This window comes from Protomyctophum bolini (assembly GCF_963924005.1).
Source record: "Protomyctophum bolini genome assembly, chromosome: 7".
Taxonomy (NCBI): domain Eukaryota; kingdom Metazoa; phylum Chordata; class Actinopteri; order Myctophiformes; family Myctophidae; genus Protomyctophum; species Protomyctophum bolini.
The window spans coordinates 38,497,946-38,513,308 of NC_137868.1; the positions used below are offsets into that span (position 1 = coordinate 38,497,946).

Sequence of the window (15,363 nt, forward strand, 5' to 3'; positions counted from 1 at the left end):
CACACACACACACACACACACACACACGAACACAATCAGTAGCTTCCATAGTCATAGTGAAGTCATAGCCATAGTCTTGTAAGCAGAGGACAGGACCATTTGAGACCTACATAGATATACTATGCATATTTCCCCCTCATACAATCTCCATGACTATAAACAGTAATGATCAAGAGCACCATATAGAGGTGCATAATATGCCGGTCAACTATGGTAACAGTGGACCTGACCTTTGAAATGGGACACAGTATTCTGAAACGCAAACTCATTCGCGCTCTTTGGTCCTGAACTTTCATTCCAATTGGAACCCAAATGAAGGCGGTAGAGTGACGACGAGAATAGTAACCATGACCGTGACTTTTACCGTGACCTTGGGTTGCAGGATGCTGAACTTGTTCAAGCTTTTTAGCACTGAACCGGTGACCTTTCATTCAAATCAGATGCCAAAATGGATGTATAAAAAGAGTCTAAAAGTCCTACTGGCAGCTCGTAGAGAGGCTGACCTTATAACATTAGTCTTGCTTAGCCAGGCGATCCAAGGTGTGCAGATGTCCCCCTGCCCCCTACATTCAATATATGGGATATAACTAGAAGATATAACATCTGCTAAAGAAACCAGCTACACCCAGCTTTGGAAACCAATCCTAAAGCCCTAAAGCCGCCCTAAAGCCTTTGCACTGGTTCTGAAATGCTGTTATTTGGTTCCAGGGGCTCCCCAGGCTAAATGATAGTTTGTAACCAATATGGACCCTTATGAGTCTGTAACTCTGAGAGTGTACAAACGGAACCCTACAGGTCCATTTGGGCCCATTTGTATACACTCTCAGAGTTAAATTAACATTAATAATAATAATAATAATAATATAATAATAACATTGATTTTACAATATAAATTGGGGGTCCCAGAGATAGAAATGCCATTATATGGGGGTCCGTAGACTAATGCATGGCAAACTGGGGGTCCTCTTATGGGGGTCCCTGGCACATCTCTTCAAATGGGGGTCCACGGGCTAATTAGTGTCAATGTGGGGGTCCTTGACATGAAAAGGTTTGGGAACCACTGATCTATGAGGCTTTTCGTCTCCTCCATTAGGGAAGCAGAATAGAGGAGCAGCGATGTGAATTCCCTCCGCCGCTGAAGGTATAGTATTTTCCTGAACAAATCATAGAATGTGTGTTTGCAAATATGAATGTGCATGCGTCATTGCCATTCCGTTGTCATTGCCACTACAGTTACTGTTTTCACCCTAAACAATATCCCATCGGGGAGTTGCTTGGCAAAGTAAGTTGTCTGACAACTCAGTGTGCTAACGACTGACTCAGGGTCAGGGACATGCCTGCTATGACGTACTGTAGGGGTGGATGTGAATCAGTCTGACGATCTGTGGTGTGTGCTATCTTGTCTCTCTCTACTGTACAATCTTCTTAATCTTTCCCGTCATTCTCCCAATCTCCCCTGCACGTAGCAGACATTTCTTTTGAAAAGTCAAATCATGTGGAATCCACATGGGAATGGCGTGGCTTCAATGTTGATCTTGGATCTAAATTGAAGTAAATCTTTTGACAGCCCTAATTCTTATAATAATACTTTTATATACATGAAAAAAATAAATAATCTTTGAACCCCAGATGCAGATTATGTTAACCCATTTTAACCTGAGATCAGAATCTAAAAATGTCTTCTACATCCTGACAGTTTCTATGTCAGTGGTTCTTCGATTTAAAAAAAATAGCAGACCTAGATCTGCTATTTTTTCAATAGCTAAAGCATAACATAATGCCAAAACATCAAAAGGGGTTCCCACCCAAAATGGGATTTAATTCCACTATGAACATTCTACACATTCTATACCCCTGTAGGATGATCAGGGAGCACAGCTTGGAACGATGGGTGGCAAGCTGCCGCTCATCCTGCCACCGAAGGTGGGAGGCTACTGGATAGACCCCCCTCTGGAGAAACAGCTGGACGTGAGCCCCACCTCTTCCCATCACAGCCTGGGCCCACAGTGCTATGACATCATGGAGCGGGACAGCGAGGCGAAAATCTACCACGAGCTCTTCCGCTCGCGGGTCGGTATAGGCCGGGTATTGTCTGGCTGTGTTGGCCCGGATGATTAAAATGGACAATGGTGAATGTTCAATAGCCTGTGGCTGGTTATTTCCACCAAAAATCGATAATGAAAGTATTTTCTTTTTCATTCTCTTCATCAGTACCATCACACATTCACTGCGGTCGACCCCTCACTGGGGCCATTGGTTCTTTCTGTGTGTTTGGAGGAAGAAGAGAACAGGCTCAGGGTCATTCTAAGGTGAGGACATTTTTCAACCTTTTGATTGATTGATTGAATATTTTATTAGACAGAAATGCAAACAGTACGAGTACAGTCAAACACTTGGACTTCAGCGGAACTGTTTTTTTAAATATGTGATGGGCCTAGAGCCTTGCAGAAGAACACCAAATGTACAAGTCTATGTAACATTCATTCATTGCTAGTATGGCTGCTACAGACTTACATGTACTGTATACAGAAATGGTGTTTTATTATGTTACAGAATGAAGGAATGCTCTTTGCATGGAGTATTCTCTGTCTCTCTTTTTCCCAATATCCCCTCAGCTGTTCAGCTGACTAAGGTACTGTTGCCTTCTTCATAATACTGACTGTTAATCACAGTTTAGCACTGAGAGATGACTGACTCACAAAGGTATAAACTCCAGTAGTTCTCAGTCACGGCTTTATATCACATTTGATTCACGATCGCATTTCAATTAATATACCCATAGTTATCCATAAATAAATACTACAAATACTATAAATTCTATTATACCACATTCAATCCACACTGTCTGTGTGTTTTAAGTGTCAAAGGTCATGACTTGGCCATGGTCATGACTTCATATGCGAAAACTACACATAAAGGCTTTACAATACACTTCTGTGTCCCCAATATTTAAGCGAGAAATTAACTTTTAAGACCTTTTTAACAGATGTCTGATGACAAAGCCAATTCCCTTTCAGATGCTCTGTGACAGTGTGTCGGTGCCCAGGTTCGAAGTGGTCAGCTACCTCAAGGTATTACTATGTACATTAAGCATGAATTTGGTATCCATCCCCCTCCTGCCTGCGCCCACCCGCCAACTGTCAATATCTATACTGTATATCTTGCTCTGTCACTCATTTAGGCCCCAGAACTCATAACTGCATTTGACGAGCACAGAGTGTCTCCCAATTTCAAGTTTGGCATCTTGTACCAGATGGAGGGCCAGGTAAGTTCCCAATGTTTTCAATGGAGAGTGCAGACATTGCATCATGATGCTCTCTCACTCTCATTGTACCATCGTTGTTGTTTTTTCCAGCTTAGCGAGGAAGACATACTCAGCAACAATATGGAAAGCAAGGGATTTCGAGAGTTCCTGTCTATTATGGGTGACACGGTTCAACTTCAAGGCTTCACCGGGTAGAGTACAGAATACTGACCTGTTTTAAACCAGGGATCCTTGATCATGCAACCGGGTCCCCAGCTAAATTAATTAATATAGCATCAAATTCAGTTGAACCACATTGGCTAATCATATGGAAAATAGCCGATCTACAATCTCACAATGCGACATGACATGTATGTATGACTTATATCAGCTAATGTCTGATCTGATGTCTTCACTATACTACAGATTCAAAGGGGGTCTAGATGTGTGTCGCGGACAAACAGGAAGTGATGCCGTCTTCACCACGTTCCACGGAAGAGAAATCATGTTCCATGTGGCAACCAAACTACCGTTCACAGAGGGTGACCCTCAGCAGGTTAACCATCTAAAAATAATAGACTTACTGTACTAGAGACATTCTGTTAAAGATGAGCTACTCGCCTATTAACTCATCATAAGGGATGACGAGGATAGACCATGATACTTTTCAATGCCACAGGCAATCAGGCATCACTGGGGCTGGGCTGCTGCAGTGACATTTTCAGGACATAATTATGCCATAAGAGGACAGATATGGCAAAAAATATGCAACATAGCTCTCCTTAAACGGAATACATTACGATTAAGTGGTTATTTAATGCAGTGGTTCTCAACATGTGGGTCGGAACCCCCACACGGTAATGTTTTTTTTTTTCACTTCCCACATTCACACACCAATGGTGGCGAGCTCACACCGACCAACTCATACGTCACTCAAAAGTAATCAACAAACTATACTAAAAAAACTGGTCAAACATTGGCCAAATTGTCAAATAGTATAAGAGGGAAAATGTTAAGCTCATTTGTTGTCAGCTTGTAGATATGTGAGCTTGTAGATCTGCAATTTTCACAATATGTATCTGTGGAACCGAGTCAAACAAAATGTAATGACTCAACTCCTACAAGTGCTTATCAGGGTGGCGGCCATAGACTTATAAAGGATAGAGGATGGCCCCCCTGCTATTCATTTCCATGGAAGTTGCTCAGTAGCGTTTTGAGGCACCCGGAAGAACGGTCTACTTCCGCATTTGTTTGATTTGGACAAGATTTGGTGTCCAAAATGCGGAAGTGCTCAATGTTAAACCCGAGCTGGATAAATCCATGGGTTCACCTTTGTGAGTCAGTCATCTCTCAGTGCTAAACTGTGATTAACAGTCAGTATTATGAAGAAGGCAACAGTACCTTAGTCCTCTGACCATGCATGCAGTAGGGCCGAGTGCTTCAACGTTGGAGAGCCTCCCTGGGGACTTGGTGGGGGCTCCCCAGTTCAAATATGATTATTTTGGGGGTTCCGGGGTCCCCAGTTCAAATATGGTTCAAACATGATTATGTTGGTGGGGCCGCGGCATGATAAGGTTGAGAACCACTGGTTTAACGGAAAGCACATGATAGATTTGCAGAAGGCACTGCCACTGACAGACTTTCATTTCTCCTTCTCGTCACCCCACTCAGTTACAGAGGAAAAGACACATCGGCAATGACATCGTTGCACTGGTCTACCAGGAGGGCCACACCCCTTTTCTGTCTGATGTCATCAGCTCCAACTTCCTGCACTGCTTCCTGGTGGTGCGGCGGGTCTGCGGGGGAGACCAGGAGGCCGTGGCGGAGGCAGAGCCAGTAGCATACCAGGTGAGTGGAGGAGGCGGAGCCAGTAGCATACCAGGTGAGTGGAGGAGGCGGAGCCAGTAGCATACCAGGTGAGAGGAGGCAGAGCCAGTAGCATACCAGGTGAGTGGAGGAGGCAGAGCCAGTAGCATACCAGGTGAGAGGAGGCAGAGCCAGTAGCATACCAGGTGAGAGGAGGCAGAGCCAGTAGCATACCAGGTGAGAGGAGGCAGAGCCAGTAGCATACCAGGTGAGAGGAGGCAGAGCCAGTAGCATACCAGGTGAGAGGAGGCAGAGCCAGTAGCATACCAGGTGAGAGGAGGCAGAGCCAGTAGCATACCAGGTGAGAGGAGGCAGAGCCAGTAGCATATACCAGGTGAGGGGAGGAGGCGGAGCCAGTAGCATACCATATCATACCATAAGTTATGAATTGAGTGGGCAAAACCATACCTATATTAGATTGTTATCACCATGAAACTTCCCCAGGTGATTACTTACAGTACGAAGACAATGATTTATTGTATTACAATTTTCATTTTTTTTTAAATATGAAAATTAGGCATCATATAGGAAAATATGCAAGAAATTGAAAATATGAAAAAGCTACTACTGTGGAAGGGTTATCATACATTAGTTTACTTACATTGATCCTATGAACAATTTAATATAGGTCTAGTTTTGCCCACCAATTTTGGAGCTCTGTCTCATGGAGTAATTAAGAACCAAAAAGAACTGAACCGGTTCCCATCGGGAACCAACAGGTGGAAAAGGGGTCATGGCTTATATATGCCATGGCCCAGTGATTTATGTGAGGCGAGTTGCTCAGAGGCTATGGTGTTGATAAACCTGTTCCCTTTTCCATCTCCTGTTTACAGGTGTCCGTTACGGCCAGAGAGGATGTCCCTCCCTTTGGCCCCGCCCTGCCTGACCCGCCCATCTTCTCTGATGTAAGAAACCAAGCCCAGATCCACAGAACAGAGCTTAACTGACCCTGTTCTGTTCTTCCATCATACCCAGAGGTCCATTAAATTGCATTGATCTCGTCTTAAATTGACACTGAAGACATTTAGCATATTGTCGGGATGAATGTCTTGTTTTATACTTTGTTGTATGGCAGTGTTGCGGACTACATTGCATATAACAAAAACAGCCTCAATATGGGGACGCATGCCAGGTTGAAAGTGGTTTAGTCTCTGTGGGTTTACATTTAATCAATGAAAAGTATTAACAAGAGTGTGACTAAATAATAACTATATTCGATCCATTGGAACACAGGCTCTTTTTCCATTTCCTGACAAGTAACGGTTTTGGACACGATGCCAGAGTGACTTGCAATGAGTGAACAGATAACGGGTTCAGTGTCTTAGTTGTGGACATGTGAACTTTTGGTTACCTGCAGACACAGACAGCCTGCTGCCTGGGACCAGAAGGGGGGGGGGGGGATCTTTCAACATGCACAAAATTAATAAACTGAAGGCTCATTCATTCATTTCATTCCAAAACACTATACCCAATACCCATGAAAAAAGGCATATATCACAATATTGTCTTACAAATAATACCTATAGCACACAATATCATACAGTGATTCTCGGACAAACACACATTTTGTCTTATGATTTTGGAATGAAACCCAGACCCAGGAGATTTTTAGATACTACTTGACAGATTCGTTTTCTCTTTTTTTTTTTGTCTGACAGACTTGCCTCCTGAGAGAGTTCCTTCTTACCAAGCTCATTAATGCAGAGATCTCCTGCTATAAGGCTGAGAGGTTCAGTAGACTGGAGGTAAGCTAGATATCGAGAACTCTCTCTCTCTTCCTATTATCTCTTTTATCCTCTCCTCTTCTTGACACCCTACTCTGTCTGTCTGCCTGTCTGTCTGATCAAGCTGCGTACACGTTCATCACTCCTGGAGGGCTTGCAGGCTGAACTGTCTGCACGTTCCCAGTGCATGCTGGGAGAAGCATCACTGTCTTCTGACGAGGTCAAGGGTGTGTCTGAGAGCAGTGGAGGATTCATTGAAAACTTCAAGGTATTTTATTTGTGTCCTATGCTGACAAGGGGCTGATGTAGAAATGTTGTCTCCCTCTCAGCTCAAACGTACTGCATATGGTATAGTTATGGATCTTTATAGCGTGTTGACATATATTGTTTATCATATTCCTTTATTTTGCTGCATATCTTGCCTGAGAACCACATTTCTGAGATTGATTGATTGACTGCACCTGATTGACTGACTGACTGACTTGACTCATTGATTGACTCATTGATTGATATACATATGTATTTATAAAAATGCATATGCATATATTTGTACATAGGCCTATGATAAAAACACAATATAGCTTAAGAGCTTTGTGGTTCTTCCAGATTTGGATTGAATTTAATTAAATTGTGTTAAGATGAAGGCTAGCATCATTACATTTGTCTTACTCATTATGCATATGAAATCATGCATTATGCATTAAATGCTTCCATCACATACATCATGTACTACTTTATTGTCTTTTAAATCGACAGAGAGCCATAAGAGTGCGGAGTCATTCTTTTGATACTCTTGGAGTTCCAAAGAAAATTGCTGGAATAGCAACACAGAAGCCCAAGGTAATGATTCTGATTCCTGATTCCTTGTGAGCTTGTAGATCAGATTTTTCACTGGCGCGCAACTAGGTATAAATTAAGCATAAGACATTGTGACAGGCATCACTTTACGTAATGTAAAGTATGTTAAAGATTTAGTCTTTGTGAAAGAGTATACAGTATATACTTTAAATGTGTGAATGTAGTTCCTACACTATGGTTCACCACACGTTCATTGAAAAGTATTCAGCTAAACCCTGTATTGTTGTTATATTCCATTTCCAGACTGCTTATACAGAGAAGGATGGAGAGAGGTACGTAAGACTGACGAGATTAAAACAAGGCCTTCAGATTGTAGACGTCACTAGAGACTTCATCTTTTAAATCACTGGTGTTCTGAAATGCTTAAATTACTGTTTTCTGTTACAGTATACATTAAAAAAATAATTATAACACATTTAGTAAAATGCATAAGGATAAGTCTTCGAATTCTTCTTCTTATAATAATAATAATAATAATAATAGTTATTATTCTACACAATCTGCATACAACTGTGTCTTCTCTATTTTCCAGTGATAAGTCCATGGGACCAACGTTACCTCTCATAAACAATATGGGATCTACAGAGGGAAGGGGAGAAGAGAGCCCTCAGGAAGAGTCATAAAAGGACATATTCATTCATGTGTAGATTTGTAGACGTTACTGTAAATAGTAATTACTTCATTATGTATGTAAATAGAGGAAAAAGTTGTATTTATTGCTAATTTAACATTGTACTGTCATAGAAGAGAACTGGATAAAGGTGAACTTACTTGTATTTCAGTTAAATGTCAATTTTTATTAGAGCTAAAAATGAAATAAAATAAATAATTATCTCAGTTGTCATTGAAGATGCCTTTTGTTTGTGCAAGTTGCACTGTCGCCAGAAGAGGGCAGTAATGTATTACTTGTACTTGGAGTAAACGAGTGGAGGGAGGTACATTACAGAGGAAGAGAGAAGCAGAATTGTACACAGAAACGTTTTTTGCCTGTGGCTATTTTCTATTCATATTGTTTATAACTATTTGTTTATGTACGTCGATGGTGAATGTAATGGAATCCTAACCCAATACAGTTCTGCAGCCTGCATGCAGCTAAAATCAACAAAGGTGAATTGTATTTGTTGCTGTTGTTTCTTATGTGTACGTATCGATATCATATAGTTGCAACAATGTAGCTGATTTTAACAAGTGTTATGCTTGATTTATACGTATACTGTATATGTAGTACGTTCGGTATTGCTCGCCGAAAATACCTGCTCTACAAGCTCGCAACTCGTCGCGATGCCACGCGTTGTGAGCTTGTAGATCGGCTATTTTCACAGACTTTCACATAACAGCCAGGCACGTTAGTTGTTCTTTGGCTGAACTTTGACCCACTTTCTGACCAAAGTCAAGTCCACAGTACGCTCGTTTTAATGAACGGTGTATGCTTGATATACAGTAACACGCTCAGCCATTACAGCTAAAATAACTACATTTTCCGCCGTCTTGGAATTGCAACACAGACACAGTAAGAAGAACTCAACTGTTTCTGAAGATGACATCTAAGAAAGTGGTGGAGTTGTTCTACGATGTGGTGTCTCCGTACTCCTGGCTGGGCTTTGAGGTGACTACTTAATTCTTCTTGGATGAATTTACATACCGGTAATAAGAGAAATGTCATTTTGCCTTTGCAGTTTGCCAGTTAGTTTAGTTACTCTTCTTCTCTATGGCAGTGGAGTGGTTCTCAATTCTCAACAACCTTTTCAGGCCATGACCCCTCCAACCCCTCCCTCACCCTGACAAGCAGTTGTTGAGGTGTAGGAGTTGAGGAAGTTAAATTAATATTATTATTTTTTACTCTTCCACAGATAAAAATGGTGAATAGCTGATCTACATGCTATAATAAATAAATCTAATAAATAATACAATTATAATAATGATAAAATATATAATCAAAATCACTTGGGGACCGAGATTCTCGGCCCACAGGTTGAGAACCCCTGCCCTCTATGGGACATAAAGCTTCAATGATGAGCGCTCTCGTCTCCGTTGATCTTTCAGATCTTGTGCCGGTACAGAAACGTGTGGAACATAGAGCTCAAATTACGTCCCGCGTTTTTGGGCGGCGTCATGCAGGGATCAGGTACGTTTTTCATGAGAAAGGCAATTGTAAACACCTGCATTCACATCGTCACATGCTCCGTTTCCTTTCAAAATATGACTGTATTTAGTTCAATTTAACCTTGAACCAGCCCATTAGCCCAAATATTATTGCCCTAGGACAGTGGTTTTCAACTAATGGTCCGGGGACCACTAATGGTCCTTGAGAGGGTTCCAGGTAACCAAATGGTCCCTTATAGATCTTTAACTCTTGAGAGCGTGAAATGAATTTGGTTTCTACTCAATTCTACACAACTAGAGAATGTATTTTGATCAACGTTTGCCAACAGCAGTGAATTGTGGACAAAATCGTAGCCAACAAACTATAACAAAATATTCTTCAGTTTTGGGTCTGCGAGGCTAAATCTCGTCATTTAATGGTGGTCCGTGGATGAAATTCCAAATAAATGATGGGCCTGGATATGAAAACTGTTGAAAACCACTGCCCTGTAGGATGATGTAGGATCTCCACGGTCCTCCGTGACAATGATTTATTTTTGTCTCGTAGGTAATAAGCCCCCTGGACTGGTACCTAACAAGTTCATGTACATGACGAAGGATCTGACTCGGTTATCCCAATACTGTGATGTTCCTCTCAGTTCACCATCAGACCCCTTTGAAGCTATGTTCAAGAAAGGTAACAATATACTATTAAGACTTGAGCAAAGACAATGAACCATTTAAATCCCTCACAACCAAGATCTGATTCTGCATCTGTTCCTATAGAGACTGATCATTTTGGACCTAGTGTCCAGACCTAGTGTGTCGTTCAGAATAATTCCTATCTGCAGTGGGAAGATACGATTCTAGGGGGACTGTTTGCCAAAAATAGCCGATCTACAAGCTTTGATTGATTGAAGTATTTATTTACAGTTTGCAGAATTACAGTACATTTCAAGCACAACTCAATACAAAACTTTGTGGACGACAATATAAAGCATTACACTTGTTTACAAGAGGGTCCACCATTTTCAATTCATCATAACATTTAGAGACGTACAAATATACACTTCTATATAGCCAAAAACTGGAAATCATCATAAAAGGAGGGGGGAAAAAAGGGAAAAAACATAGACAGTGAGTGGAAAAAAGGGGTGGGAAGAATTCAGATTTTACGTGGGCCAATTTCGAATTGCAGCCATCCGTAGATGCCCTTTGAGAGCGGTTTTGAAGGAGTCAAGGGATTCACATGTTTTAATGACTGCTGGTAGCTCACAGGTCACAACACACGTGTTGCGAATGCGATGTGTTGTCGGCTATTATAATTACTAGTAAAAAAGAGATTACATATCTGGGCTGTATCCTGGACAACAAGCGACAGGTGAAGGCATGGCAACATGGGCGATCAAAAAAGTAAACCAAAGGACAAGATTCTTGGGGAGAATCTCCTCCTTTGTAACCAAGAGGGCTCTCAGGACATTAGCTGGAGCTCTTATTCAGCCCATATTTGACTACGCCTGTACCTCCTGGTTCTCGAACATCTCAAGGTCACAAAAAATTAAGCTTCAAACCTCCCAGAACAAACTCATTCGACTCCTCCTAGGCCTAGAGCCCATGACCCACCTTTATGCAACACATTTTGATGGCATAGGATGGCTCCGGGTAGAAGTCAGAGTCAAGCAGTTGAAAATGGGGCTGACTTTCAAAATGGTAAATTCAGCCCTGCCCTCAGTCCCCATTTACTTAACCGATTACCTCACAAAGGTGAGCAACTCTCACAGCCACAACACTAGAGGGAGTATAAATAATGATCTGGTGCCACCCACATATAGAACAAATATGGGTAAATTCACTTTCCACAGCACTGCCACTCAGGTGTGGAATGCCCTGCCCCCTTCCCTCAAAATAAACAAATCACTGGCTTCCTTTAAAACCGGGCTGAAAAATCACCTAGCAATGTCAGCGGATCAAAAGGAGAGAAGATGACTGCCCAATCTCCCTATACCCCCCCCCCCCCCCCTCCGAGCGATTTATTTCGTATTTAGATTTATTTAGATTTTTTGGTACTTACACCTGTAAATAATTTATGTTTTTTTTAGGTATCTTCAATTAATGTCATCATTGTATTGTGAATGAATGCATTGGGACCCGAATGGAAACAAGACCGCAAGGTGCTATCCTTTTGGATAAATGTTCTTTTGACTGTACCATGTACTGTTTTTGCATTTGATATTGTCTAATAAAATAATCAATCAATCAAAAGCTTATAGATCGACTATTTTGCATAGGAAATTGGCGTAGAGGGGAAAAATCAGTCCAAGTACTATAACAGATGCAACTCGGGTCCATTTTCTTTTTTTTTACCAAGAATGGAGGGTTTAAGTGGTTGATCTGTGCATTCCTCCCAGGCTCCCTGTCTGCCATGCGCTTTGTGGCAGCCGTACAGGAACGGGAGAAGGGTGGAGACGGGCAGGTGGAGCGGGTGTCTAGAGAGCTGTGGAGGAGGATCTGGAGTGAGGACAAGGACATCACCCAGCCAGCCTCGCTGTCTGAGGTATCACATTCCTTCCTGGATCTGATCTATAGAACAGTGGTTCCCAAAGTGGGGTCCGGGGGACCCCCCAGGGGTCCTTGAGGGAGTTCCAGGGGGTCCCCAGCTAAATGATAGATAAATGGACCCGTATGGGTCTGTAACTCTGAGAGTGTACAAATGGAACCAAATGGACCCATTAGGGTCCATTTGTACACTCTCAGAGTTAAATTAACATTGATTTTACGATATAAATTGGGGGGTCCCAGAGATAGAAATGCCATTAAAAATGGAGGTTCGTACTTAGCCTGTTGCATATCAAACTGGGGTGGTCCTTAGAGCTGTAAAGATTATCTTATGGGGGTCCCTGGCATATCTTTTCCAACGGGGGTCTGTGGGCTAATGAGTGTCATTTTGGAGGTCCTTGACAGTTTGGGAACCACTGCTGTAGAATACCATTGCTGTCGGGCAGAAACCCCTTATCTTAATTAACCTTTTGTGGGGTTTTTTCTTCTCATAAATGAATGCCCTACTTGATCATACTGCAGCGTCACACAAACATATAAAAAATAGTTTTGAACTTGCAGATCTGTTACTTTGGCTAGTTTTTTATTTGAATCCTTAAAAGTAGAGGTTTTTTGTCATATCGGGTCATATCGGTATCGGTGAATATGCTAGTCTAACCACCGATCCGACACAGGAGTAAGGGGTTGACACTATGGCAGATAAATAAAATAAAATAAAACTCCAATGGCATGTCGAGTTTGCTTTCGAGTTGCCCAAACTGCAAGTGCACATTTGAGTGAGGAATCTGCTATAAACACAACACGATATATATATATATATATATATATATATATATATATAGCTAGATAGCTATAAACGCAACACAAGATCACAACACTGGTCTCGGTATTCGGTATCGGTGGTATCGGCTAACACGGGATCGAAAAAAGGGTATCGGGACATCCCTACTTAAAAGTAACAGTTTAGGACATACTAGGTTTCCGCCGACAGAGACGAAAGAACTTTACAACTAGACAATTAAAAGCAACAGATCACCATAAAAAACACAGAAAGGTTGGAGCTTGTTCCCACTGTATGAAAACGATCTGATAATGTGAAGAGCCAAAGAGGCTCATTGTCACATCTTGCATGTTCTCACAAACTCTTTTTAAATCTACGGAACGATGTCCCCTCTCAACCTAGGAGAAACTCTATTACAACATAGTGAAGAGGCTGTATGTTTTCTATTCCATTTGTAATCATAATTTATCTTTTGGGTATCTTATTCTTCATTGTTATGATTATTATTATTATTGTTGTTGTATTATCATAGTACTACTATTTGTGTTCCCATTTACTCCCAGGCAGCAATGAAGGCAGGGCTCTCTGCCAATGAGATTGAAGAGCTGCTGAAGCTGTCCACCTCTAAGCAAATCAAAGACAAGTTGAAAAGTACAACCGAGGAAGCGCTCGAACACGGGGTCAGTATGACTCACGGCCACAGGTTCTCTCCTCCGTTGGTTTATTAGATCCTGTTCTGTTACTGACTGCAAGTTTACTTTAATTTAATTTGGTTATTTGTGAAAAGACTGAAACAGATTTGATAGTGTGTGCTGAAATTATGACAGATGAGGTAGAAAAGTCTACAGTTTACATCTTATCTTGCAAGAAAGAAAGAAAGACTCAACATTAGAAGCAAAAAGAACAGAATCATTCTTTGGTCCACCCAAATGCACACTTAAAATGGATGGTCCACTTTCTGTAACATGACTTCAGGATTATTATATCCAGATATGGAAGGTAAAATGAACCAAATCTCTCTTTTTTTCCATGTCTTTGACAGTCATTTGGCTTCCCAATGATGGTGTGTCACGTGAACGGCAAGCCAGAGATCTTCTGGGGCAATGATAGATTTGAGCTCATGGCCTACTGCATAGGTGAGATATTAATAATATATTATCGCTTACCAGATACATTCATCCATGCAAATTAATGATATTATATGATTCATTGTCATGGCTGTTAGTAATAATAGTTAACATATTCCTAAAACAGACATTGGCTGTATACAAAGCAGATTGCCGTTTCACCCCGGCTTTATAAATGAAGAATTTCACTACAGTAAGACTAGGAATATTTTTGGCTGAAGAGTACAGTATATAAAGCAACACACATTTATGCTGTAATTTACAGTTACTATACAGCGTTCACACTATTGCCGTCAAAGTGCTTTGCTTTGACAGCATCTTTGGCCATATTCGAAAAACAAATATTAAAAACAATATTAAGCTATACTTCATGAGGGCCAAAGTTACGTTTATCTAACTACTTATTAATATTGTATTATGCAACATAAGGCTACTTTGATATTTGACTGCTATGGTCACTTTGATTTGTTTGAGGGTTGCACATCATTTCCACTTAATAAATAGTGGAAGTCCCCCAGGGGTCTACAATAGGCCCCCTCCTTTTTTCCCTCCACACCAAATCTCTTTGCCGACAATAACCGACCTAGAATCTCATTGCGATGCGTTGTGGGCTTGTAGATCTGTTATTTTGACTAAATGTGCGCCCCAGAATAGGGTTCATGTAGATAAGCAAATCACAATTATTTTCCTTAAAATATTTGTCCAATCACATCCCTCTGTGTGTTCCAGGAGAGAAGTGGATTGGGCCTCAGCCAGATAAACCATCTGCCAAACTATAACGTGAAGCCTTCCTTCAGACACTGCGTGTCTGCTCATAGATCATGGGAATTGCAAAGCAAATTGATAAGCTGTTTATATGCTTAGTCCCCAGCCTTGAGATCGCCCCCATTCATCTCCAGAGATTCTCCTGGTCCCTAATAAATACTGTAGATATTGTTTTACACTTGTTTGTTTCGTCATTTGATCAGCTCCTTTGAAATGCATCTCGTCGTCATCACTGACCAAGTGCTGCACAGATGACAAAAGGTTGCCATTCTGGTTCTAGGGACAGGAAAGCTCTTGGCTAGATCCAACTGAAGATACTTAGAGAATATGCCAGATATGAATAACAAAAGACTGAGGAGA

General features: G+C 41.3%; 2 protein-coding genes across 3 annotated transcripts in view; both read left to right on the forward strand.

Moving 5' to 3' along the window:
* Positions 1–8,558, forward strand: part of rap1gapl (RAP1 GTPase activating protein-like) — a 9,857-nt gene extending 1,299 nt beyond the window's left edge. Inside the window, exons 5-19 of the mRNA XM_080768128.1 lie at positions 1,094–1,141; positions 1,861–2,070; positions 2,212–2,309; positions 2,554–2,632; positions 3,018–3,071; positions 3,182–3,265; positions 3,356–3,456; positions 3,671–3,800; positions 4,916–5,092; positions 5,944–6,015; positions 6,769–6,855; positions 6,959–7,102; positions 7,591–7,674; positions 7,936–7,964; positions 8,225–8,558. Coding sequence (XP_080624254.1) covers positions 1,094–1,141; positions 1,861–2,070; positions 2,212–2,309; positions 2,554–2,632; positions 3,018–3,071; positions 3,182–3,265; positions 3,356–3,456; positions 3,671–3,800; positions 4,916–5,092; positions 5,944–6,015; positions 6,769–6,855; positions 6,959–7,102; positions 7,591–7,674; positions 7,936–7,964; positions 8,225–8,315 — 1,488 coding nt within the window. The 3' untranslated portion in view covers positions 8,316–8,558. The remainder of the gene's footprint in view (positions 1–1,093; positions 1,142–1,860; positions 2,071–2,211; positions 2,310–2,553; positions 2,633–3,017; positions 3,072–3,181; positions 3,266–3,355; positions 3,457–3,670; positions 3,801–4,915; positions 5,093–5,943; positions 6,016–6,768; positions 6,856–6,958; positions 7,103–7,590; positions 7,675–7,935; positions 7,965–8,224) is intronic.
* Positions 8,559–8,639: 81 nt separating this feature from the next.
* LOC308318542 (glutathione S-transferase kappa 1-like) lies at positions 8,640–15,179 on the forward strand. 2 transcript variants are annotated; one of them, XM_080768139.1, is made up of 8 exons: positions 8,640–8,799; positions 9,198–9,298; positions 9,736–9,817; positions 10,343–10,471; positions 12,183–12,328; positions 13,675–13,791; positions 14,154–14,247; positions 14,968–15,179. In XM_080768139.1, the coding sequence occupies exons 2-8, from the start codon at positions 9,230–9,232 to the stop codon at positions 15,015–15,017; spliced, it is 687 nt and encodes a 228-aa protein (XP_080624265.1). In that variant the 5' UTR covers positions 8,640–8,799; positions 9,198–9,229; the 3' UTR covers positions 15,018–15,179. The 2 variants fall into 2 exon arrangements, with proteins under 2 accessions (XP_080624265.1, XP_080624266.1); XM_080768140.1 differs by lacking the exon at positions 8,640–8,799 and having other exon boundaries at positions 9,075–9,298.
* The last annotated feature ends 184 nt before the right edge of the window (positions 15,180–15,363 follow it).

What these genes read in the sequence shown, in the direction of transcription:
- LOC308318542 (XM_080768139.1), top strand. Translation starts at nt 9,230, where the DNA reads ATGACATCTAAGAAAGTGGTGGAGTTGTTCTACGATGTGGTGTCTCCG. An exon ending in TGAAGCTATGTTCAAGAAAG is followed by an intron (nt 10,472 to 12,182) that starts GTAACAATATAC and finishes CATTCCTCCCAG; the next exon opens with GCTCCCTGTCTGCCATGCGC. An exon ending in AGCCAGCCTCGCTGTCTGAG is followed by an intron (nt 12,329 to 13,674) that starts GTATCACATTCC and finishes ATTTACTCCCAG; the next exon opens with GCAGCAATGAAGGCAGGGCT.